This window comes from Chelon labrosus, assembly GCF_963514085.1.
Source record: "Chelon labrosus genome assembly, chromosome: 8".
Classification (NCBI taxonomy): Eukaryota; Metazoa; Chordata; class Actinopteri; order Mugiliformes; family Mugilidae; genus Chelon; species Chelon labrosus.
The window spans coordinates 25,218,702-25,245,948 of NC_140358.1; the positions used below are offsets into that span (position 1 = coordinate 25,218,702).

The 27,247-nt window shown below is 41.7% G+C and overlaps 2 protein-coding genes across 7 annotated transcripts in view; one reads left to right on the plus strand and one right to left on the minus strand.

Annotated features, from left to right (window-relative positions):
- Positions 1 to 4,652, minus strand: part of LOC311492156 (LIM and calponin homology domains-containing protein 1-like) — a 93,256-nt gene extending 88,604 nt beyond the window's left edge. For 2 of the 6 annotated variants that reach the window (XM_084550344.1, XM_084550342.1), the window contains exon 1: positions 4,258 to 4,646. In XM_084550344.1, the coding sequence (XP_084406470.1) occupies positions 4,258 to 4,395 (138 nt within the window). In that variant the 5' untranslated portion in view covers positions 4,396 to 4,646. Of the gene's footprint in view, positions 1 to 4,257 lie in introns of all 6 variants that reach the window. The other 4 variants (XM_084550341.1, XM_084550340.1, XM_084550343.1 and 1 more) reach the window with 4 other exon arrangements.
- On the plus strand, positions 4,604 to 12,518 carry LOC311492158 (transmembrane O-methyltransferase homolog). The gene is made up of 5 exons (XM_084550348.1): positions 4,604 to 4,721; positions 8,403 to 8,473; positions 10,592 to 10,875; positions 11,653 to 11,849; positions 11,923 to 12,518. The coding sequence occupies exons 3-5, from the start codon at positions 10,620 to 10,622 to the stop codon at positions 12,262 to 12,264; spliced, it is 795 nt and encodes a 264-aa protein (XP_084406474.1). The 5' UTR covers positions 4,604 to 4,721; positions 8,403 to 8,473; positions 10,592 to 10,619; the 3' UTR covers positions 12,265 to 12,518.
- The last annotated feature ends 14,729 nt before the right edge of the window (positions 12,519 to 27,247 follow it).

Sequence of the window (27,247 nt, forward strand, 5' to 3'; positions counted from 1 at the left end):
AAACACAACATCGAGAGTAGCCAATATTAGCCATTTAATTTAAGAACTGTATCCCATACGACAAGAAAAGGACCCTGGTGGAAAGCGGATGCAGTTGTGGTGCTTATTCCTAAAGACAAAGATATGTTGCCCATTTATCCAGTGGAAAAAGGTTTATCCATATGCTGAAAACTTCCAATGCAAGGTATGTGCTACCAAGCTGAAAGTGTTTTGAGTTGAGTTGCCTTGTTTCACATGTACAACTGAGCACACGAAAAGATCGCTAGAGAGCTTCAAAATCAAGTTTGCCTTTGTTGATTTAATTGCTTAACCCTAAAACCTAGTAAAATCACAAAAAGAATTTGACGTGAATAAAACTGCGATTTTATTTTTAGTCCACATCACCTAAACATACACTCCCATGAGCGCTCTACGTCACATCATGTGTAAAGAATAACTTTAAACATGTAATAAATGCATGACACGGCCTAATAAACTCAGGACACATCCATTTACTGCTTCAGCAATCAACAGGGTAAAAATCCCAACACTGGACTATAAATCAGTTCCTGCTCCGGATGCAGCTATGGCGGGACCACCAACTACAGGCTGCCAGAGCAGCATAAATCTGCCTTTTAGCCGCAGTTGCAAGGGGTCTCTGTGTGGTTACCTAGCGCACCGCAGATTGTAAATTACTCTCATCTGTCAAAACAAACTAAAATTAAGTGGAGGCTGCTCCATATTTTATAATAAAAATAAACCAACAATCATAGTGGGTGAGAAAAGGGCCTAAAACGGCAATAATCAAGCATGTTCTTTGCAAGACAAGTCTGTCTTTTAAGAGTGTTTTCTTGTGTACATAACGTGGATATCTATTGTTGGGCATGACTTGCCTTTGGAACAAAATATCATGCTGAATGAACATTTAAAAAACGTATATATCCTGTTTTATTCGGCTGGTGATATGACAGCAGATCTCTAAAATGAAATAAAACAAACAAAATAAAAGCACAAAGCTTAGTTTCCAGCCGCACCAACACAAAGCACACAGGTCACAACTATGTCACTGCACGTTTCGATTTGCTGCAGACAATGAACGCCCAACAATGGGCCTGTTGTTATAATCTCTGCAGCCTCGGGGGCCTGACATGATATCACAACACAGCGGATGAGCATTAGCAGTCTAGCACTGGTCGCCGGGATGCTGACTGCGGCTTTACGTTCAATCAGGAGCGCCGGTGACCCCTCTCTCTGGTCCCCTCAGGTGACTTTAAGAGCCGTCCCCAGGTGTGTGCAGATAATGAAACCATTCCCCAAGAGGTGGAAGGGGGGAAAGAAGAACAACACACGAGCGGTGTCGGTTCACTCCTGCCCTTTTTGTCAGCTCTCAGCCCTGATCTGGCTCGCTGATTCTAGGTCAGTAGTGGCTTTTTAAAGATGTGATATGGGCCTCCGAGGAGTTTGGAGCTGCTAAATAGGCCTGTAATGGCGCCTGGCAGTCTTAAAGAGGATCTGTCTTTTTTTTTTTTTTTTTTTTAATGAAGCTAATGAAACACAAAGGGCTGTTTTTAAAAAGTCTTGTCGTGCACACCCAGTTTCAGGTATGTCATTTGAATTAAGTGAGACAGATAGTTAATAATACTGGAAGTAAAAGCAATCCTAGATCAATATGTAAGTGCCGGCTGATGTCAAGCTGGTTGTAAATCTCTAACACAATCAAGGAGCAGTATCCAAGCACAAACAAAGGCAACTGGACTTCTTGAGTTTTCTTGGAAGACAAGTCATCCAGGAGCCCTCTTCGGTTTTAACTGGTTGTTAACAGACCTTAATCATGCGAGTCTCAGGTGAGCACCACCCACAGGTGTTCCAAATAAAGTTCCTAAACTCCCCACTGCTCTTGTAGAACTGAAGAAGTCACTTGGAATAGTCTTCAAGAAAATTCAACAAGTCCTGCCGTCTCTATACTATGACCTGGATGAGACAAATTAAACCGTACAATAAACACACTGCGGTATCAGAATTGATAGTCGGCAGATACTTGGTCAAATTTATGGCTCAGTCAGTTTTATGTGAGCTAGAAATCTCCAAACACAAATAAAAGTGAATAAGGGCCCGTCCACACGGAAACGCCGAAACGCAGAAGTTTTTCATCGTTCTGGCCTTTCGTCCACACGTATCCTGTAAACGCATTGCCCTAAAACGCACTTTTCTGAAAACGGGTCCCAGGGTGGAGAAACTCGAAAACGCAGCTCTTGCGTTTTCATGTGGACGGCGAAAACGGGGAATACGATGACGTCATCGCCACACTCCCGAGCAGCCTTCCACCTCCCGCGAGACGTCTCGTAACAACATCAACAACAATGGCGGACTACATGCTAGTTTTCATGCTGGAGACGATATTGAGCCTATTAGGGTTACCAGGGAAAAATATCATGCTCCTGTGCCACCACGCTGAGCAAAAAAGGCGAAATTGTAAACAGCGCTCAAGATTTGTGCGCATGCTCCGCCTCTTCCTCTCCGTTTTTGGTGAATTTCTGAAATTGAAACAGCGCCACCTATAGGCCTGGAATAGGAAGTAGCGTTTTCGGTCGTGCTGAAACGGATCCGTGTGGACGCGGATATTTCTTGAAACGATGATCGAAAACGGAGAGGGAAAAGATCGTTTTCGTACGTGTGGACGAGGCCTAAGATTCAAGTTATTTAAACAAGTAAAGGAACCAATCTCTGAAACCGACATCAATTAAGTAGAATTCCATTACAGATAAGTCTACCCATTCATTATTCAGTCAGTTAACGATCAAAAACTGCTGAAAATTGTCATTAAAGTTCCCCAAGGCCACGTCAGTGAAACAAAAAGTTGTGTTTGAAAACATGAACAAAGCCAGAATCAATGTTGGCAGCACCATTAAAAACGTGGCTCCATCACAATCTGTCCTGGACATATTCATTTATGGAATAAATTGTCAATAAAGCTAGGGGGGAAAAAAAAGCAATTTTGGCAGATTTGATGCATCACAGCTGGCATAAATGCTTTGCACAATTCAAAAAAGTTACATTCTGATTAAGGTTTTGGATAATGTGAAAGCAAATAATAATAATCAGGTTGAAGAAATATTATCCATGTAATCGTAGCCAATGTTACTTAAAAAGAATCAGCAAATAATCACGTTCTAGACATTTAAAGTGAATAAATGTTGGTATGGTTGTGCATTATCAACTGTTTTAGTCTTCACCAATTAACCAAACATCTATTGCGTCTATCTAGCCATCTAGGTGCGACTTTAATCAGTGTTTTATGGGTAGCACTGAGAGGACATGATTCTACATTGAATTCATCAGGGATTAGTTAAATATAAACCAGGTAAGAGTTAGTGGGGGCCCAGATTGTTCCCCATAATCCCAGCCAACAGCACTGCACTGCTAAATCACACACTTTAAGCCTTTTGCCACAGCGGGCTTTAAAATCTGATTCTTCTTGAGCCTTTACGTAAACCTGCATTCCACCAACATGCAAAAGGATAACCAGCCGGCTGTTTTTGTTTGTTTTCTTTTAAAGGCTGACAACAGGAAAAGCTCACCGCACGGGATGTCAAATGCCGTGCGGGGCAGGCGATGTGTCGTGATTGAAATTCTCCCAGAACAAAACCTCGTTTGTGTGATTATTGTTCAACCAGGCTCACAACGAGGCAAAAAAAAAAAATCCATTCCACATGATGCATTCATTGTTTGCAGCCAAACACGGCACCAGGCCCCCACAGCGGCCGCGGCTACTGTACAATGGCCCTCCAGCAGTAACAACTGAAGGCATGCTGCAACATACAGGAGGGTCTGGTACAAAAACGTAGGTGCAACATCCTATGAGGAACACGTCTACAAATGATCATGACAGGTTAAAGATGTAACTTTCTATTTTGTGATGATGCAAGTAGTTATAGAAAGGCTGTAGTGCAGTACATTAAAACACCAATCACTTAAACACATTCACCATAAATGCACCACTGGGCTGCAGGGACGCTGCAAGACATCACATGAACTTTACAGCAGCACAAGAGGGATTTTTTTAGTTTTTTCTGTGTCAGATTATTGAAGTTTTCACCACCTTTCAACAGGTGACGAAGCAATAAATCAAGCCACCCGTTTTAAAGGGGAAGGCGCTGCAAGTACGAGCTGCAAAGCAGTAACTAAGGCCACACGCTGACAACAAAAAACACCTGCGCGGAAGAAAGGGAAACAACGCACTGAGGAAGTAAAGCAGCGTTTCTCCTCTTTTCTACTCACCTCTATCCATTTCTGCGCCTCCAGAAACGCGGTGTCTGCGGCCGACTCGGTCACAGGGAGATGATGCTGCTGCTGCTGCTGCTCCTGATGATGATGATGATGAGGAGACTGTCCTATGTCTGCGACGGGACTTGCCATTGGCGAGGAAGCTCCGCTCTCCCAACTATTAAAGCCTGTGTTGAAAATGCGTAAAAGCAGCTCGGCGCCGCGTTATCCCTGCGAAATCAAGCCGTGGACCGCCTCCAGTCAGCCGGTTCTCCTCCTCTTGGGTTGTAGGTGTTGTTGCAGCAGCAGCGGCGGCGGCGGCACCAGCACCAGCGAGCCGTACAAACCAGTTGCTGCTCTCCAGTATCGCTCCTGTTGGAGTCTGTGGACACACGAGCAGCCCGGAGTCACTTACCTACACGGACTTCCGGTACGAGCGCTCAAAATAAAAGCTTCAGCGGATGACATTGGTAGTTAAGGTAAATCAAATATAACGCAAGTAACATTCATGTAAAGTATACATAATACACGATACATGAAACAAGAACATTTAAACACTACACAATTTGGATTCCTTTAAATATTTTCTTAGCATTTCACGCCAACTGAAAACGAGCTAACTTCTAATCGGCTGCTTTGCTAGCTTAAGGCTAACGCTACAAGTCAATGCTACAAGAAGGTCGAGAATGTGCCACATGAATATGGCACCTTAAAAAAAAAAACTTAACACAATTAAAATTTACATTATATAGCCGTGAAACTAAACAGGAGAGAGTAAATAACTGGAGAAATTTGGTATAGACGTGCCAGAAAGTACCGTTAGCTAATCACGGTCATGCTAATGCACCTTTAGCTAAACACGGTCATGCTAATGCACCTTTAGCTAAACACGGTCATGCTAATGTACCGTTAGCTAAACACGGACATGCTAATATACCGTTAGCTAAACACGGACATGCTAATGTACCTTTAGCTAATCACGGACATGCTAATGTACCTTTAGCTAAACACGGTCATGCTAATGCACCTTTAGCTAAACACGGTCATGCTAATGTATCTTTAGCTAAACACGGTCATGCTAATGTTTCGTTAGCTAAACACGGACATGCTAATGTACCGTTAGCTAAACACGGTCATGCTAATGTACCTTTAGCTAAACACGGTCATGCTAATGTATCTTTAGCTAAACACGGTCATGCCAATGTACCGTTAGCTAAACACGGACATGCTAATGTACCGTTAGCTAAACACGGACATGCTAATGTACCTTTAGCTAAACACGGTCATGCTAATGTACCGTTAGCTAAACACGGTCATGCTAATGTATCTTTAGCTAAACACGGCCATGCTAATGTACCGTTAGCTAAACACGGCCATGCTAATGTATCGTTAGCTAAACACGGACATGCTAATGTATCGTTAGCTAAACACGGTCATGCTAATGTATCTTTAGCTAAACACGGTCATGCTAATGTACCGTTAGCTAAACACGGACATGCTAATGTACCCTTAGCTAAACACGGTCATGCTAATGTACCTTTAGCTAAACACGGTCATGCTAATGTATCTTTAGCTAAACACGGTCATGCTAATGTACCGTTAGCTAAACACGGACATGCTAATGTACCGTTAGCTAAACACGGTCATGCTAATGCACCGTTAGCTAGCACGGTTTACCTGTCCAATGTTACAAGCGTTAACTCGTAAAGTTACACATTTTAAACAGCGGGTTAACCAATAGTAATAGTATAATCAATAATATCGGGAAAATCTGGGACACATTAGTTCATGTTTCTCGCCATTTTGGAGTTGCGATAAATCAGCACCTGCTTCTACAAACACAAATAAACAAATACTTCCGGTCTTTTAATAACACCTACCGTTGTTTGGACATTTCTAGTTTTTTTTTAAAAAAGACTCTTAAAGGCCCGAAATAATAAATATTAACCAGGATATAGACACACAAACAAACAAACAAAACAGTTTAGACCTAAAGTGTACCAACTGCCGTCATGCCTATGACAAATGGTAACCGGAAGTGATTGTGGGTTTTTATTTTGGCGGCACAAACCAAAAAACAAACACACATACCTCTATTATTATTATTATTATTATTATTATTATTAGTGTGCCACTTTTCTTTATTTGTTGGATAAACAAAACTGGAGGAATCTAGGACTATAGCTGGTCCCACCGTTAGATGATGCCAGGCCATTGGCAAAATTCATTATTTTGAAAATGTAAAATAAGTACAAATACGCATGTTGCAAGTTGGTAATTTGTAATTATATTCAAATGAAAGGAGTTATCAAATAAACCCTATACGCCAATGAAATAGCACAGGAACTGTCAGGTTGTCAGCCACTTACCCGCTCTTCCGTGTGTGCCCTTATTTTGACGGCAGCGCGCTTCCGGTACTGATCTCGCTGCTCTCGTCTGGCTTGACTCCGCCGGACTGACAGGAGTTGCACGCCGCAGTGTGATTAGCTCCTGTGGCCAAAAATACACCGAGCAGAGGCGCTCCACCACCGGCAGCCAATGAGGGCAGCAACACGCTGGGGATCTCACACCCACTTTCACTATATGGGGCAAGAGAAAGAGGAGAGAGTTCAGAGATTTAGAGACTTAGTTTTGCAAATGAAGCAAATACAAAGATGAGTGCAATATGTTTCAGCTGGGTTAGCTTTCACAAATAGATTTATAATAATGAAATTTGTGACACTTTCCTTCTGTCTCTACATCCTCTGCTACTTGCTTTAAACTCTATATCTCAACTGGCACATGCACAGCATTCTTTCTAATATTATATTGTTCCTCATACTCGGTTTCTAGTTTTTGAAAATGAAAAACACTCTCTGTTAACTCGATTTTCCACCAAAGATGATCAGTAAAGGTTCATTTAGATTTCAGATCAAGATTTCAGATACAGTTCCAGCACGTTATACGTTATATCTCAATTGCTTTTGCACGTTTCTCGTAAATGTTGTTTATGTGGTGCTGTAGCAGCGTCTGCATTAGTTCTCAGGTAGGCGGTGGCATTTAAACGATACTCGGTTGGTGCATAGTGGCATAAAGCGTGTCAAGAAAACATCCTCCACACCATCACACTACCTGCATCAGCCTTAACCGCTGACACAAGGTGGGATGGATCCATGCTTTCATGGACCAGGCGACGTTTTTCCAATCATCTGTCGTCCAATTTTTGTAAGCCTTTGCAAATATTTACCCTCAGTTTCTTGTTTACATCTGAGAGGAATTTGCACTCAGAGATGCTTTTCAGTGGTAACAAGTGGTCAATCTGAGTTACTGTTGTTACATTATCTTCTGACCTTTAGCACCAGCGAAGCATTTTCACCCGGATTGCTGCTGCTCATTGGTCAATTTCTCTTCTTCAGACCGTTCTCTGTAAACCCTAGAGATCCCAGTAGCTCAGTGGTTTCTGAAATGCTCCCACCAGCTCTCTATGCCACATTCTTTAATTTAAACTAAATTCTGATTCCCGGTTTGAACTCTTCTAGACCTCTGTATCGACAAATGCTGGGAATAAAACACCAGCGAGTTCGCCCTTGAACCCCGTCAAACTGTTGCGTAATGCCACTTGACATCTCGCCAGCTGATCACATGTAAACATTGTTTGTGGGAGTGCAGAGCCGAGGCAGAAGTGGAGCTACCCGATCTAAAAGTTGCAGTGAGATAAATGGTTTATTTAATCAGTTAAATCATCGATTGATTCCTTTGAGGGAGCAAAACAAATCATCTCAACATATTCAAGTGTTTGATTTTTATAAGTATATGATAATAGATCCTCTACCTTCTATATTATAGCAGACCCAGTGTTAAATGAAGCCAGTCTGTCCCTCTTTACAAGCTTCATGATATTTTTATATCTCTGCTGACCTCTTGTGGAATAATCTAGTGGTACTGATTAGTAGTAGAGGGAGGAGTTTCCAGGTCAGGCCTTCACTGTGTGTGTTCATTTAAACTGAAGGTGTGCTCACTCGCCACTCCCCTCCACCGTTCCTCAGGCTTCTGTTTCCTGGATACCAAACAGTGGAGTGGCTTTCTTATGTACTTTGTTCCCATGAGGTCTGTAAACGAGACAACCACAGTGTGAGTTGTCAGGAAGCTGTCTTCGTCATGCTCCCGCTCTTGTCTTTCAGGAGGGACATTAAAGCACCTGTGTTTGACAGACACTCTGAACGTTTGGAGGGACAACAGGGGAGTTTGGCAGGTACTGCTATTATGCTACGACTCTTGTCTCAGAAAAGATAGAGTTTTGTGTGTGTTAAAAAGTTTCATTTTTGTGTAATTGATCTAAAAACGTCAAAAAAGCTACTTTTATTCAAAAATGAATTAACTAAAATTCAAATTACAAATGTTTACTGATGCATGAATGCATACAATGTGCTAAACGTTTATTTTGAGTCATTTTTATTTTATTTTTTTCCTTTTTATTCTTCTGCATTTTAGGATAAAACACAGGGGGCTATACATAAAGTATAACAGCTCTATAAAGATGAATAAGATTAAAGTTGGCAGGTTTTAAATAATAATAAAAAAAAGACGTCCAGAGATCCCAGCTGAGAATATTTATCATGCAAAAGAAATTAAATTTGTCCTTAGCTTAGAGATAAAATAATATTTTCTTACAGGTGAACGAGAAACAATGGAGATTATGTGATTTATTTTATTTTATTTTTTATTTTTTTATTTTTTTGATTGTATTATTCCAAGATCCAGAAGTTATAGCCTTCTGAATAATAAAATTAATAATTAATAATAATAATTAATAATAAAGAATGATAGCTTAATAATATGAAATAACAGAATAAAAGGTAATATGTGCTTATTAGAACCACATATTAATAACTAAAAAAGTTAACAAAGTGGCAAGTTAAAAGATGTGTAATAAATAACTGAATAAATAAATGGATGAATGAATCGCACACATCCGTTCTACCTAAAGTGCATTGTGCCAAGAACAGATCAGTCAATAATCATTTTCTTAACTCAGTATTTAACAGCATAATAGCTGAAATAATAAATGATCTTGCATAGCGGTTTGTCTTTCCAGGAGGCAGCAAGTAGCAGTGGAGGCGACCTGATGGCATAAGAACGAATTCGATGCTGGTTCATCAGACTTTTAGCTTTTCGGAAGACACGTTTCTCCCAAAGATAGTTCAAGTTGCACATTTGGATTCCAGTTATTTTGGAGCAGGCTTTCACAATATTATTTAAACAATTCACTGTTATACTACCAAACTAAGAAGGCTCTCAGTATATGACAAATACAGAGTATAGAGTATAGATCTGGAGACACCGAAGGAATTAATCCTGCGCAATAAATGAACTCTCTGGTGGGCACGTTTGACCACTGACACAGTTAATTTCAAACTTCAGCTGAGAATCAAAGACCGTACCCTGATAGTTCCAAGAATTTACAATCTCTACACCCTCACCATTGATTCAGACATATTTAGAAAAATATAAAACTGAACGGCGTCTTAAAAGGTGGCTTCAAATCTGCAAATTTTTGTTCCAACTCAGGGAAATCACTTGCTCTAGTGCTGAACTGACAGGAACACCTGCAGACTCTCACCCCTACATGCTGGTGGTTTATCTCTTTCAAATGTCTGTCACTGGCTCCTGACAGTGACCACATTGTACCTGCAGGGGGAGCCAGAGGCGAATATGTTTGTCTTTACACTCATCCAGTGAAATGACATCAACCATATATATTTTTTTATTGCCCCTTATTCTATCTAATAAGGAACCAGAGTTTTGTACGTGTTTCCAGTCGTCGTGACCAGTCAGAGCAAACACACACATATATGTGTCAATGATTTCCCCATTATTAACATCATGTCAACTAAATGTTTTATTTGTATCATCATCAGCTTCTACATGTACGCTTTAGTCACAAGTATGTTCATCTTGTTCCTCCTATCCTCTCTCTTCTCTCTCTTTTCTGTCTCTACCCGGCCGGCCTTAGGCAGATGCGTCCCTCCATATGAGCTTAAGGTTCTGCTCAAGGTTTTTTCCTGTTAAAAGAGAGTTTTTCTTTGCCACCGTCACCGTCAGGGTTGCTCTCTGGGTTTCAGGTCTGGTTTCGGACTGGATGTTGTAAAGCGTCTTGAGGCAATTTGTGTTGTTAATGACGCTATGTAAATAAAATTGAGATGAATTAAATCAATGGTGGCTTTAATCTGTTGAAGATAAAGGAAATTTAGTTTATTTTCTTACTAAAATTATATAGTATAATCAGACCTTAGATTTTGAAACTGATTATCAAAACAAGACTCACTAAAATCTAAAGGAAGTGGACATCTTCTCTGCTTTTCATCCACAGGTTTTAAAGCTTCTTGCTCCCAGTCAAGATGTGGTTGACTGCTGTTTCCGTGACGCTGCTTCCCGCCGTCATCATGCTATCCAGCCGGTACCGCGCGCGAGTCGCCGCACTGTGCCGCCGAGCTCTGGCCTGGGCTCTGAGGTTGGTGCGAGGGGGAGTGTGCGTAAGGAGCACCCACGCCTTTGTGTTCTCCAACTGCACTCACGGCAAAGCGGACAGCGTCCTGGAGACCTATGACCTCTATGCCGAGACACACCAGACTCTCTGCATCGGGCCACAGACCGGTAAGAGTCGCATATGGTTTGACAAGGGGCTAGAAGTTTGAAGACACATCGCTGCAGGCCATATTCTTGTGGCTGGTTATACCTCTTTATGATTCTGGCTGAATGTTTTGGGTTGTTGTCATGCTGCACAAATAAATGTCAACCTCCTGATGATACTGAGGTTTCACGTACCACTAAATAACCTTGATTATTTCATCACTTTGACATCTGTCAGTTGGATTAGGCAGAAAGTGAACATGCCCTCTTCAAAGTTAATGTGTTTGTTAATATGTTTCCAAATCGTTTTGAGGAACACAAGAACGAGTTCAAGGTGTTTCCTTCGCCTCTGAATTCCCCAGATCTCAAACTAGTCCGATCCTTGGAGTCTCCACCTCGCACCTTGCAGAGCTTAAAGGATCTGCTACTAACATCTTGGTGCCAGATAACATGGTGCACCTTCAGAGGTGTAGAGAAGTCTACGCCTTGACGGGTCAGGGCTGTTCTAGCAGGACAAGGGGGACTTACATTGTACCAGTAGACAGGTGGTTATAATGTTATGACTGATCGCTGTATAAACCAGTCTTAATTCCTGGTATTCCATTTAGTATTATTATAAATTCTGCAGTTACTGTATTTTGTCTCTTATTCCCTCTTATGAGTTATATGTGACATCTTTCTGGCCCTGTCCAGTATTATGCAGAACACAGAAACTTCCATTTATGATCCAAAACCTCAGCATTACTCCACTGTTGCAAGTCGACAAAGACCGTAACTCCAGGTTTGTTTCTGCGGACTCAGGCGAGGCTTTGGACGAGGTGGTGAAGCGCGTCCGTCCACTGCGGGCCCTGGAGCTGGGGATGCACTGCGGCTACAGCTCAGTCCGCCTGCTGCGTCAGCTGCCCCCTTCCGGCAGACTCGTCACGGTGGAGCTGGACCCAGTCACAGCAGATCTCGGGGAGGAAATCATACTGGTGGCCGGCTTCAAACACTCCCAGGTGCAACCTGGAATGATGATCACACCCTGAAACAGTGGCTCTCAATCAGCGAACCAAAACTTTTCTTCTTCAGTTTCAGGTGCTGACCTCCAGCTCGGCTGAGGCCATCCCAACGGTGCGCTCGTTTCTCGGGCCCGGTCAGGGGGCCGGCGAGGGCGTCAGTCTGGTGCTGATGGACCACGATCCACAGCAGTACCTTCCAGACCTGCTGGCCCTGGAGAGAGAGGAGCTCCTCTGCCCATCCGGCTGCTCCATTGTGCTGATCAAGAGGAACCAAAGCGCTGACGATCTCCGGGGAATCCTGGATCACGTCAGAGGAAGAGCAGACTGCTACTGCGTCAAGACAGAGCTTCAGTTTATGATGGAGATCTTCTACCAAAAGAAAAGTACAAAGGCAGAAAGTGACAGCATATAAAGATGTGTTTCTGCTTTGTTTATGTGGACTTTAATGAACTGATAGTGTTACATATGTCATCATATAAGTGGTACTTCTCAAATAACTAGAGTAGAAGATTTTATAAGTAATAAAATATATCTATATCATATGTAAAACAGCAATCATGTCATAAACTACCCTACAGATCACTGTAATTGTAAATATTAGATTGTATTGCTGGGATTAATCTACCTATATGTTTTCTACATATAAAAATGATGTGTTTTCCTTCACTTTATTTCATCCAGACGCTAACTATATACAGTATATCTTCTACACGGTGACTACACCTCACCTCACCTCACGGTAAAATAAAGAAAGACGATGTAGAGCACATTGTGGCCACCTGATGGCACTCTCTGCTTTTAAAAAGTATAAAAACTCAGCATTGAACTGCATCTCAATCCTTTAAAAGGGAAATGACATCCACTCTTAAGACAGCTCTGTTAACAATACATGTTTTCTTTTTGCTGCTAACTACCACACACAAACTTTGAAATCTAATTTAATTTCCAACAATGTTTCCCGATTTACAAATTTTTAGGAAAACTGCCCCATTCATTTCTACTGAGCTCTTAGTGGCTGCCATGTTTAAGACCCACGGTCCCAGTGTGCACCTTAAATGAGGAGAATGGGTAGAACTCAAAAGGTGGCTTTTTCTGAACTATCCAGTAATGGAAACTGCTGAGGATTTCAACACAACTGGAAAAGCCGTTAGGTGGTTTGGAGACAATTTAGAGCCCAGTTTACACAAATAATATTTGCACAATAACGCTTTAATTAAATGCAATACTTCCTGGAGCCTTGGGGGCATGTTTGGACTCTAGGTCACAACCATAGACTGTATAAAGTTGGACTTCAGAACGGCTCCTTCAAAGTGAAGCCAAAGCAAGTAGAGCTCCCCCTGGTGGCTGGCTGCAGTATAGATCATAAGCTCCACCCCCTCCATGTTAGTGGATGGGACTTGGGCCGAACTAAAACACTAAAATATACATCTTTCAAGGATGGTTTCTCTTATTTTAGGTAGTTGATATAATGTTGATGCAAATTCGAGTGTCAACTTTTTTTGACTACCAGTTATCATGCCAACCGCTCCATAAAGTGGCTCGTGGGGCCGTAAGAGTTGTAAAACTAAGTAAATAAGTACAGTGTATAATCCAACATTTCCTTTTAACTGGTCGAGGTAGAGGCTCCACTCTCGGACCGTACTGATCAGATTCTGGTTCCAAACTTGCAAGATGGCGCCGCCCATATCCCCTTTAGCCAATGCAAGGAAGTGGCGACGAGTCCTCCATATTTATATACAGTCTATGGTCACAACTATTACACAACAGCATGATGCAAAATGTTATAAAAAGTTTAATTAAGCAAACTTTAAAGGATTACCCCAGTTAAAGATGCGAGAGAAAAGGAAAAGGAAAACATTTAAAACTTCCTCCATTTTTATTCTTATAACCGGATAACTGTTTGCAATGCTTTTAGAAGTAACGATGGCTTTTCCTGATTTTGACTTTGACCGGAGAGAAAATACAAATTCCACTGTGATCTAACGTTTCCGAGTTTGTTTGGTATCAGTCAAACCCTGACTGCTATCTGACATAACTACCCGTACGATCTGCACTACAAAATTACATTTATTTCACTTCGGTTTTAAAAACAGACATCCGGGCTATTGTTTGCTTTGCAGCTATTAATACCACTTCCATTATGGACAACTGCAGGAGCATAAAAAGCACCGAGTGACTGCTGTACTTAATTTCACAGTCAGTATCAAAACATTCCAAATTCCAAATTAAGATATTCGGAAAAAGAAAACACCCACGCAGCAGAAGAGATTGCCCGCATGGAATTGAAACTACTGAATTTTATTATTGCTAATTAGCAGTCTGGAGCGTTTCACTTAGAAAATAGCAATAACATTCAGAGGGGTGCAATCATCTTTTCATCCACTCCAAGGAGTTTGTGTTTTGTAAGGAAGTCATTTTTTGACGACAACAAAGATTGTTTGGATTCTGTTCTCTAGCCGTGCTGCAGAGTTTTCTCCATTTTCAAATATTTACAGCGAGCTTACGAACCAGTAAAGCAGTATTTGACTCCTCAAATAAAGAAAAGCAAAAACAAAAACCACTCCCTTTCCTTTCTGTATACTATTATGGTTATATTTCTGTGTAGTTTTAATGTTGATGCTTGCATATTTTGCTGTTTTCCCTCAACAGCTTGTGACGCAGGAAGAGATAACGGCTTTTTTGATACTAGCAGGTATTGCAGAGGCACCGGCAGCATTACAGTCGTGTTAGCATGTCCCCAGATGGCGTGTGTCTGTATGTAATTACACAAAGTAGTCCAAGTGTAATGATTGCTCATTAGCCTCCACCACCGTTGCAGCCCAGAGAGTCTCCCAACTCCCCACAAGACATGCGTTACAGCCAAGAAGTGGTCAATTTCTCAGCTGTCACGGGTGATTTACCATGTCCTCGCCCTCCTTTCAGAGTACCACAAGTGTACACAGTGATGTACAACCAGATGTAAACAACATGTTCTATGACCGACCCAGCTTTAGCCCCTTCCTCCGAGTTTCCTGAAAAAAAAGATTCCATTTTTAATGGGTCCAATTTTCTGGGTTCCTCCGTCACCAGGCTATGAACTGCACTCTGTGCTATGGAGACTGGAGAGCGGATGTAAACACAGCTTTCAATTATAAATCAAACCCTAAAAGAGCCACGCTCTGCTGCCCTCAGGCTCTCCGCACAAAGGCCCGGCCTTCATACCAAAACACCCCACATGGAACTGCTGGGAACTTGTGGCCGGCTATTCACCAGGAGAAAATTCACAACCGAGACAGAAACTTCCTCAGTGTCCTGTGAGTTGTCAAAGTTATGCAGAGGATGTTATGCTCATTTTTTTGTATTGTGCTTCTTGTTACGGTATGCCATCTATGAGCCTATGCTGCACTGAAAGCAGAGGTTTGACAGTCCGAAATGTTTTTCTCTTCTCTTCTGCTTCCTCTAGGCCTCCTGCCTGACAGCTCTAACCTCAGTATTCTGAGATCAATATATTCACTATAGACAGTATAAAGATGGACCGTGGAATAGCTCCTCAAAACTGAAGCCAAAGCAAGTAGAGCGCCCCCTGGTGGCTGGCTGCAGTATATGTCATAAGCTCCACCCCCTTCATGTTAGTGGGTGGGACTTACATCAAACTAAAACACTAAAATGCATGTCAAATTACGTCCGTAAAGCTGTCTCATGGGATTAATAAATAAGTACAGTGTAAAATCCAGCATTTCTTTGTAACCGGTGGAGGTAGAGCAGAGTGCAGTATTAATTAAACAGAAACGTGAGTGAGTCTAGAGGAAGTGTGGACGGGTCATCGATAACGTGACTCTGCATGGCTCCACTTTTGGACCATACTGCGCAGACTTCTGCTCCAAAGTTGCAAGATGGTGCCACCAGTATCCCCAGGAATTATATAGCCAATGCAAGGAAGAGAGGAGACATTGTCCATATTTGTATACAGTCTATGGTCCAAACCATCTCTGGCCTCTCTAACTGCATCTCAGCTGTCCTTCCAGTGGACTAATTTCCGATCCTATCCATCCTGGTCACACCCAGAGAAAACCTCAGATATTTTCATTCCTTATAAATCACCCAATTTGTTTGGATTTCATGTGCAATAAAACACTCTGAGAATAACAGATGAAATAGAGGTACACGGATTCTTTGCTGAATCAATATCCTGTTAATGCTTTCTGCAAAATAACAGAGGCATCATTTGTTTAAGAAAAAAAAAAAAATCATGTTATCCGGTAAAGTTATGGCTTTGTTTGGAGGCAAAATGACTTGGAAGTGGTTAGGAACCGATTTTGTAGGAAAATATCTTAGTGGGCGTTGGAAACAATCATCAGTTAAGATGTAAAATGAGAGAACTGAGAGCGTGCAGGTGAACCGAAATCAAACTACTTCTTTAGAGCTGCACAAAGTAAAAGTGGGTCAGCCACAACATTATGACCACTGACAGGAGAAGTGAATAACATCGGCCATCTTGTGACAAGTTAGAGTTCTGCTGGGAAACTTTTGGACCTGGCATTCATTGGTGTGGATGTTACTTAGACATGTAGCACCCACCTAGACCAGACCAGACCAGGCACCCCCACCCCACTCCTTGATGGCAGCAGCCATCCCCAGCAGGATGCAGCCTGACACAGGCACACACACACAAAAACACTTTAGGAACAACTAAAAAAAAAAAAAAACATGAAGAACAGCACAAGGTGTTCACCTGGCCTCCAAATTCACTAGATCCCAAACTGATCAAGTATCTGTGGGATGATCCACAGAGGTCCCTCCCCTCAAAGGCCCCCCACTAACAACATTATGTTGCCAGACACCACAGGACACCCTCAGAAGGCCCATGTCCATTCTCTGATGAGCCACAACTGTTTTGGAGGCACAAGGGAGACCTGCACAATATCAGGAAGGTGGTCATAATGTTATGCCTGATCGGTGAATAACACTGACACTTTGACCTTATAAATTTCATATTATAAAAGTGTTAGCAACAGCAGATAGAGCAACATTAGCCTTGATTTAAAGTCCTGCTTCTTATTTAAGTCCAACATTGCACAGCATTTAGAGGTATCTGTCATCTGAACAGTCAGAAAAGACAAAAAAAAATGCAAAATTAAGATGATTTAATTAAAATAAATGTCCAAAACAAAGGATTAATTTTGTCATCAGAGTAAACAAATTGTCTATTTAATATTATCTCTCTTTTTTTTTTTTTTTTTACAACTGAATTTATACGACATTTCCCTCTACCTAGATTATTAATTATTAATTATTTTAATTTCACATCTGCACGTCTGTTAGCGGCATAAAGACTTGTTTACAGAGAGCTTATTTTAAATTCACCCCATGCGTCTCCTCAGGCCGAGGAGGAACAGAGCTTCGCCCCCAGCGTCTGGTTCATCAACTGGAGTGGGCAGAGCGAGAGGAGAAAGGAGACACTTGATGGCCTCTCCAGAGACCGAGGGACTTCTATATTTGGTTCACTGTGATAGGCTGCGGTCCCGCCCCTTACACCATCACCACACACACACACCACACACACACACACACACCACTCTTCACACTTTTCACTTTAGGGTTGTGTAATGATGCTATGTTACTTGAAAATCGTGTTTTTCTCATGTCGTCTTTCTCAAGTGAGAACGTAGCTGTATTTTTAGACTGTCGTTTGCCTTTTAGATATAACAGGTTTTTATTAAAAGAGTTTAGCTGCAGGTGAGACTTTCTGAACACAGCTGTATTTATCGTTTCCTGTTAGGCATAACATTATGACCACCTTCCTAATATTGTGTAGGTCTCCCTTGTGCCTCCAAAACAGTTGTGACTCATCAAAGAATGGACATGGGCCTTCTGAGGGTGTCCTGTGGTGTCTGGCAACAGGATGTTGTTTGTGGGGGGGTCTTTGAGGGGAGGGTCCTCTGTGGATCATCCCACAGATACTTGATCAGTTTGGGATCTAGTGAATTTGAAGGCCAGGTCAACACCTTGTGCTGTTCTTCATGTTTTTTGGAGTTGTTCCTAAAGCATTTTTGTGTGTGTGCCTGTGCCAGGCTGCATCCTGCTGCCATCAAGGAGTGTCATTGCTATGGGGTGGGGGTGCCTGGTCTGGTCTAGGTGGGTGCTACATGTCTAAGTAACATCCACACCAATGAATGCCAGGTCCAAAAGTTTCCCAGCAGAACACTGAATTGTCCCAAGATGGTCAATGTTATTTACTTCTCCTGTCAGTGGTCATAATGTTATGCCTGATTGTTGTATATTGTTGTGTAAGACCCGACGACTTAATTAACTGATAAATAAGAATAAGAATCAGAATAAAAGACATGAAGACATGAAGGTTTGTCTCCACGGCCCGTTCATTTACTCCCTGTCATTCCGATGAGTGTCAGCTATTGTGAAATGAAAACACTCTCTCCTTTAGACTCTACCGCCCCCCTCCCTCTCTCTGACCCAAACTTCAACCTACACACACATATGCATTCATACAGACACACACACACACACACTAAACTCCCTGTGGAGAGAGGGAAGATTGAGAGAAAATAGACCTCCCACCATGTGGTGTCTTAAGAGGGCTGAAGCCTCTCAGAATATACACTCTCTCCGCTCCAGGTTGAAGATTACGCTGGAGATTTATATTTTCAGGGGGAAGCACGACGTGCCGTCCATGCCTGATGTCTAACTCAAAGATCAGACATGAGAACTTTGCGCTGAAGCAAAAGCACTTCTACAATCCTCTAATAGTCACTAAAATTATGTCTTTATAGGAATTACCAATAGATCCTGTGGCGCTGGTCCTAGTACGCCCTGTGAAACTGTATAAATGAATGCAAAATGATTTATAAAAACTATTCTTTGCGAGCTAAATTTACAATGTTAAAGGCTTTACATGAAGAAAGGAAAAAATTGAACATTGTACTGACAGCTTCCATAAAGTATACACTCAACCAAAACATGTAGGAACTTGCAGTGGCATGGTGGTTTGCACTGATGCCTCACATCCAGAAGGTTTCGGGTTCGAATTCATGGGCCAGCTGGGCCTTTCTGTGTGGAGTCTGCATGTTCTCCCTGTGTCTGTGTGGGTTCTCTCCAGGTACTCCAGCTTCCTCCCACCGTCCAAAGACATGCTGGTTAGGTTCATTGGTGATTCTAAATTGGCCGTAGTTGTCTGTCTCTCTGTGTTAGCCCTGAGATAGACTGGAGACCTGTCCATGGCGTATCCTGCCTCTTGCCCGATGACAGCTGGGATAGGCTCCAGCACCCCCGCGACCCCCCAGAGGACAAGCGGTGATGAATGAAAAGCGGTACAAGACCAAACAAAAAGAAAGCCTCTAGAATGAAATTAGTTTATAAATGATTCAAAGACAGTATGTCCACTCTGCCCGCCATAGAACGTGCAAGATCTCCAGCATCGAGCTGGCGCAAAAGTGTCCTACTTGTACATATGTTTTCTCCTTACAAGACAGGACAATCCATTTCATTTATTCCACAGTTTATCCCACAAATTACCAGTGAAATATATTTTCTATCCTGCTTTACAAATAGTATGCCAGCTAGCAGTAACACTGTGCTCTGACCACTGATCTAGCTACGTTAAAGCTTATACATTGACCTGGTCAGTCCAGCCTGATCCTTGACCAGTGATTGTTAGCACCTTAAAAGAACCCAGGACTACACTACAACCTATTCTCTATACAACGCAGGTTACAGGAGGGTTATGAATTTTACACTTGTTAGCTACCATGCTGCTGCAAACAGCAAAGGTGAACGATGTATGCTAGCAGTACCTGTGCTGTTGTTCTGTAGGGTACTGTTGTGTTAATACTTTGGTAAAATGATTAGTTTTTCTTCAGTGTAAGGTGAAACTGGCGGCACAGCTGCCGACACACCTTAGTGGTGAGAAGATCTCTCATTAGTGGGCTTTTCTTCGGCTTCTAGTAAAGAATCACTTCCCAGTTATGTCCAGAGACAAAGGCTCATTAAAAGATCATTCATTCATTTTCTGTAACCGCTTGTCCTCTGGAGGGCCGTGGGGTGCCGGAGCCTATCCCAGCTGCCACTGGGTGAGAGGCGGGGTACAGTCATTCACACTCACACCTACGGCCAATTTAGAATCACCAATTAACCTAATGAGCATGTCTTTGGACGGTGGGAGGAAGCTAGAGTACCTGGAGAGAACCCACGCAGACACAGGGAGAACATACAAACTCCGGTTGGCCGATGGATTCAAACCCAGGACCTTCTTGCTGTGAGGCATCAATGCTCACCACCACTCCACTGAGTGATAGTTTTTATATTTATTAAGTACAACATACTGCGAAGCAACTCTTCGCCAAAGAGCTTGTTTGGTGAAAGCCTACTCTGGATGTTGCATTGCAGATCTGATGTATTTAGTTCAGTTTAGTTAGATCAAAAGAAACCTAATTCTGAATGATTCCAATGTTAGATTAGATTTCATTTAGCAATAAGTCCGGTAAGAGAAATGTGAGCCTTTGCCGATTAGACCTGAACCAATGGAAAAAGAGTAAGGCTGTGCTTTAGTAGGAGAAATCCCTGGACACTTGAGGTGATGAGAAGGAGAGAAAGCCGGGGATCTGGATGAGACAAGGAGAAGACTCTGATGAGATCGACTTGGATGTGAACGGGGTGGAGGAGGGTCGCAGCAGTTTTGAATTGAAATGACAGCTGACAGCGGCCCGAGGAGAACGCAATTAAAGTTTGACGGCAACGACGTGATTGGCTGATGGAGGCTGTCTCTAAAAATGTGAATGGTGGAACCTGCTATAGTCAGCTGATTAGAGAAGTGGGAAGACAGAGAGAGAGAGTTTTGTGAATGAGTTAGTTTAAAGATGGTCCTCGTGATTGAACGTACGCTGAGCTTCATTAGAGAGCTAGGAGCATATCAAGCTTGGCAGCAGCAACAAAGCAGGAGTGCTCGATTGCTTGCCAGCTATATACATTAACTTAAACACAGAGGTAATGACCTAGAAAATTGCATAATTAATGTGACGGTGACTCAGGAGCTTTGTTGCATGTCGTTGTCAGTTGCCAAAGGTAAAAAATGGAGCCTGAAATGTCATCATCAATCTTTATAAATACAACATAAATATCAAAATATTCTGTTTTCAGGTAACTGAATGTGTCAAGGATCCATGTAAAGAAAAAACAGATGAATATAAGAAGTGAAAAAACAAGTAAATTTACCTTTTGTCCTTTAATATATGAAAAAATAAAGAGAACCAAACAAGAAAATAGCTGTTATTTGATTCATATAAAACTGGAAAGTTTTGTAAATTAAAGGGGACCTACCATTGTTTTTTTTTTTTTTTTACCTGGACCTTATTTCTGGCATAAAATGCGATCATTTACTCACCCATATAACTTTGGTATTATTTCTGTTGGTGTTATTTGGAGTCCTTCGGAAGATGTTTAGCTCCAGTGGAGCGCGTATATCCATATAGTGGGAGTGACTGGGGCACCGAAACGCAGCCTCTAAATAACGCATTATCTGCCCCGAAACTCGTTCATTTCACCAATATTTTGTTATGATACGCTAGTGCTATTTCCCGTTGAGTCCGGAGTTACCTGATATTGGTGAAATGAACGAGTTTCACAGCAGATAATGCATTATTTAGATGCCGCGTTTCGGTGCCCCAATCACTCCCACTATATGGATATACGCAGCGCTCCGCTGGATCTAAATATCTTCCAAAGGACTAAAAATGACACCAAAGTTATATGGGTGAGTAAACGATCATATTTTATGCCAGAAATAAGGTCCAAGTTGTAAAAAAAATGGTAGTTCCCCTTTAAGATGAAATTTACAGCTCTACAGGATTTTGCTGAAAACGGACCACGGACATGACTTTGGAACAATATTCAGATGTGATTTCGAAATTTATGACACACGGTATGTCATCTGAGTTTATCTCTGAGCGGATTATGTTCTGAATATGAAGAAACGCGAAGTTTTCCACTATCCTACCCTGCAAGAAACATCTGAAAATGTTGTGATGAACCCCGGACCCAAAAAGCAAGCTAAAAACACCAGACACGCTTGAGCAATCAATGTCAAGGTGATATTTATATAAAACAGATACTATTCTAAACTTCAATGACACCGTTTTTCCAGGTGAGGCAGTGTGTTCAAATTCACCACCCAGAGAAGTGGTAAAAATGACTGCAGTCTCTTCGATGACCCTGAATATGGGACACAAATGAAGCACAAAACAACGATTCATTCATCAACACTTGGCTGTGGTTTGTCTTTTTAGTAATATCATGAAGGTTGGACTTTAGAGTCAACATGCTGCAGGAGGTCACAGCGATGTCCAACGTCAACACAGGGAAAGTCTGTTATTGTAGAGAGAAACGTATTTGTTACATTTATCACATAAAAACAGAATCAGGAAAATACGTTTTTTACTTTCTTTATGCTGCGCTGCCTTTTCACAACCAAAAGGGGTTGTTGTTGAAAATTCTCCTGTAGGAAATTTTTGCATATCCACTCTTCAGTGTGACTGGGTGCATATTGGAAAGAAAAAATAATAGAGGTAGATAGGACCGAGAGAGAAAGTCGATGAGGGAGTTGGACTGAGAGAACTCTCCCTGTGAAAAGATGGAACAAGTGCAATTAGTTCAATAAAAGTACATTGGCAGGACATCTTATTATCATTGACCTTTTATGTATTATTCAAGCATTTGCTCGGCTCACCAGGGTCGAAAAATCGATTGTGTGTCTATAGTCTGTGTGTGTGTGTGTGTGTGTGTGCCCATGAATGCATGTAGCCCAATGTTCATTCCCTTGTTCGCTATGGATTGGACTCGACTGTTTTATTAATGGATCAATTGTGTTTCTGCATCATCAACCTTTTAAAAGCCCACTAAGGGTGTATTGATTTCAGCACAAAATACACACACAAAGGTGCACCGGAGAAATGTGAAATCATTGATCTATAAGTTACCGGGGAAATGAAATAAAAGATGAATAGCCGGGAAAAAAGTTCTCACAGGAGGATTATTTGACTAAAATGTACAATGTGCACACCATTAACTATAGGGAAAGCACAGGGAGATGTAGGTATAGGTAATAAAAACCAAAAAACTAACGTCCAATTGAGAAATCCGAGCAAATGCATTTGGTAACTCAACCAAAAAAACAAACAAGAAAAAAAAACATTAAAATGCGTTATTTGCTTCCAAATTATGCCCCATTTTTTGTTCGCTGTTAAAATCTTGACTTGGATAAAGCTTGTTACATACCCTGCAAGAACAGAGAAATTTGTTCTCGCTCCTAGGTCTGCGAGAACAAGAAAAAAGTTTGTTCTGGCCAGGTCATTTTACACTTTACAAGAACCCAAGTATCAGACTCCAGGGAAGTCCTCATAGGCCCCTCCCACTGCAGCATACATCACATGCCCTAAGCATTGTGGGAGATGCGGGAGATGGACGACAAGAGACACTTTTCTTATTATTTTCGCATGTCGGCCAGTCGTTTTGACGACTGCGTCCGTCGTCGGATCACACTATTCATTCAGCATGCACCCACACACAGTATGCCAATCTCTACACTGCGAATATTAGCATCTGATAGCTCACAGAGTGGCGACTAGCATTTACCCACTTTCCCGCATTAACCACACCCACTTCCAATTTCTGACCAATCACAGAATAGTTGTCAGACAAAACATGAGAAAAAAAGCTCTGCCCTGTTGATGTGTCGAAAATCCCCAACGAGGGCTGCAAGAACAAACTGACATCATTTTGTTCTCAAAGAAGTCTGATTGAACCAACTGGGATAAAATTGTTCCACTTTAGGTCAGTTGACACTCAAAGATAAACTCCTAACAGAGCGACAACTTCCTGGGATGCAGTTCCACAAATGGCCACTTGAGGGTGTCTCCAAAAAGCTAGTCAATCTCCACAGGCCTCCATGTTAAAATGTCGAACTTTACAGCAGAAATAAACATGTTTACAGCCTGGTACAAAGAACGGTTTCGGTCTCTATTGCTAATTTTTATACTTGTGACAATTGTAGCGGGCGCTCCCAGGATACTAGCTGTCTACCTAGTCGCTGTGGTTCGAGTGCTGTTGAGCTGAGCAATAATCTGAATTTAAACTATGAGTTTTGTGTGTGACCATGCAGTTAATTGCAAATTTGCACCAAATCCCGCCAAGCCTTACAGATAAGGCTGGTGATAAGGCTAATACTGGAATACAATCCAAAATATTGGACGTGAATGATCGGCAACTTAAAATCTTGAATATTAGCCTCATGGCAACCTTAAACAATGAGTTTTGCAATATAAACTACTATACAAAATGCAATAAATCTGCACTAGAGCTGTGGATTGACTAATAATCTCTAACCCATCCTCCTCTGTGGCTGAAAATCTGCTTGAGGTGTTCGGTCTCTTTAAAGGTGGGTTTTTAATAACCTTAGTCAGAGCGAGCGGTTACCAAATCCCTGAATCAGGCAAATAGCAAAGACAATACCCACACACGCTACCCAACAGATGTTCCATCCTGCCCCCAAAAGAACAGCCTATAATGACCATTTTCTTTTTTTTTCCAAAATGGAGAGTAATTCCAACAAACTGCCATGGGTGGAGCAGAAACGGTTATGGAGCCGCAGACTTTATTTCCCATGAGTCTATTACAGTCGAAGTAGCCATAGATATATTAAGCCTTGAAGCAGAAAAGGCACCATGTGATCCAAGATGGATTTCATGATAGCTGGTAGGGTCACAGAATAATATAAAATTTAAATCGTATATATATTTATATATATATATTTTATCATTATTATTATTTTTGATCAGCACATTGGAGCTGAGGCTATCTGTTTGACTCCCTAATGGCAGGAATCCACTGTTTGCTGCAGTTTTTTGCTGCAGTGTAGTTTCTGTTCAGATTCCTCTGCACACAGCTGCTAACGGCGGCTGTTAATGTCTAATCTTTGTTCCTGAATCCCCTCGTGTGGACCCTCGTTTTATAAGCCCACAGGAGAAAAAAAAGAGGCAACGTTGCTCGTCGTCCAAATGGACTTTTCATTAGGACACAGAATGGGTTTGGGTCACAGCAGCAGCACAGATGATCAAATCCCAAACAATGGAGCTGCTGGCTCTGGTCCAGGTCTTTGTTTACTGATGTGAGCCCAGATGTGTGTGTGTGTGTGTGTTTCTGTGTGTGTGTGCTCTTGTACTAGTGGCTATCTTTCTGAGGACCAGAGGATGGTTTTATATCATCGCAGTGAGGACATTTGTGGAAAGTGAGGACGTTCTGGCCTGTTTGCGGGTTAAGACTTGGTTTTAGGGTAAATGCTATAATTAGGTTATGATCCAGGGTCGAAATCAATGCATTGAGCACGCTACTGGGACATTTGATCATGACTACATTCTTATGGAAGACAATGAAAATAATTTGTAACATCCAAAGGAAGATTTTTGCATCACAAGAAAACAATTAGTGTTTGTACTGTCATTTCAATAACAACATATTGAAAGTATCAGTCAACATGATTCCAATCAACAAAGAATATTTATACTCTAGTATCTTTTCATTCAGTTTAAAGATAGTTAAGAATTAGCTTAGCTAAGCATAACATTTTGAAATAAAAAACGGCTAACAATTAGCTTCTCTGTGTCTCAGGGCAACAAAATCCACCATTCAGTCCAATTAAAACAGGTTTAAACATTTAAAACGTGTGCTGCCATCAAATGGGGTTGCGTTTATGACAAGAGACCATATGAACCTTGTTAAGTGGATGCTTTCTGTAAGGTCAAGAGTGACGTTTTTAAGAAAAGGCGGAGGTGGATGATGAAGTTTGTATATTGTAATTTAGTCATAAAGAGTAAATGGTAAATGGTCCAAGGTAAATGTTGATATTCCCAATGGCCTCATCCTTTTATTATGTCTTTAAAGGGGAACGAGAAGTTGACGTCATTTTGTTCTCGCCGCCCTCGTTTGGGAGTTCTTGCAGTTTGTTCTCGACATATCAACCGGGCAAAACTTTTTTCTCATGTGGTGTCCGGTTGGTGTTCTGTGATTGGTCAAAAGCTAGCAGAAATGCCCTGTGAGCTCCCAGATGCTAATGTTAGCAGTGCGATCGCTAATCTCTCCTGGGTAGAGATCGGCATACTGTGTGTGGGTACATGCTGAATGAACGGTGGGATCCGACCGAGAAAAAGTGCCTCTCGTCTTCCGCATCTCCCACAATGCTTAGCGTGTGTGACGAATGCTGCAGAGGTAGGGCCCTATGAGGACTTCCCCAGAGTTTGGCACTTGAGCTTCTCGTGAAGTATACATTACTTGGCCAAAACAAACTTTTTTCTTGTTCTCACTGCCCTGGGAGAGAGAACAAATTTCTCGCTTCATGCGGAGTATGGAACAAGCTTTACGCTATGCGTCAATGGATATCACTTTTGCTACCTTCAAATGGAGTTGTGTTTATCCGTGTGGTTCGATTTAAAGCGAAGATATGTGCTGCACCTTGCCTTGGCCAAGAGTACAATCATTCTGTAATGTTTGTTTTAAAAAGATTTCTGGAAATAACTTGCAACCTTTAAACGGCCACCCATAATCACCTGGAAAATCCTAGACTTGCAATCTTTACATTTATATACAGATTACACCGGCAATAATATGTAAGTCTGTTATGTAGTTACTTCTGAACACAGCCAGGAGCACTGCTAGCTTTACCACTCTTTGTGCTAACCTGCATTTCTAGCACAGCAGTATAAGTACATTTCTAATTTCCAGGTGTAGCTTAACTATATCTTATGCATGTTGGTTTTCTTTAGTGCACCTCCTCGCCTTTCACACATTTTCTGCCGTCTGATTTGTGGCTGAAAGTTTGTGTTGGTGCAAAAGAAAGCATCATGAGCATGAGCAAATAAAAATAAATGTAATGCATGCTGCTACCCGTAAACTGGCTCCTGTTGGGTCATTACATTTCCTAAGACCTTTTGAGCGCAAGTAAGTGGCAGGTAAATGTCCTTCCACCATAACGATCTAATGTTGTGTGTCTGATTGCAGGGCAGTGCTGCCGTTTTATTGTTTGGGATTTCTTTGTTCTGTCTCGCTCTGCCTCCCCATTTCATGCACATTATGCTCTGTGAGGGAGCTGAGCGGAGAAGAAAAACACTCCGGTCCAAATTGTTCCCTCACAGATTTATTGTAGTTCTTTGATAGGAAAACAAATGAGTAAATGATGTGAATGTGGCACTGGGACATTTAGTGGTTAGAGGTTGTAAATCAGACGCTGATTAAATCTGTCTGGGCCAGAGCTGTCCATTTGCCTTGAGTGCAAAACTGACCTGATTTGGGTGATTTTACTGACAGGTCTGTATATCACTGCTGGTGTAACGGCACAGCGGTGCATTTCATGCCATTAA

Bases quoted from the DNA above. Each gene is read 5' to 3' on its own strand.
- LOC311492158 (XM_084550348.1), top strand. From the start codon at position 10,620: ATGTGGTTGACTGCTGTTTCCGTGACGCTGCTTCCCGCCGTCATCATG. The intron at 10,876-11,652 runs GTAAGAGTCGCA...CTGCGGACTCAG, and splicing joins CTGCATCGGGCCACAGACCG to GCGAGGCTTTGGACGAGGTG. The intron at 11,850-11,922 runs GTGCAACCTGGA...TTTCTTCTTCAG, and splicing joins CCGGCTTCAAACACTCCCAG to TTTCAGGTGCTGACCTCCAG.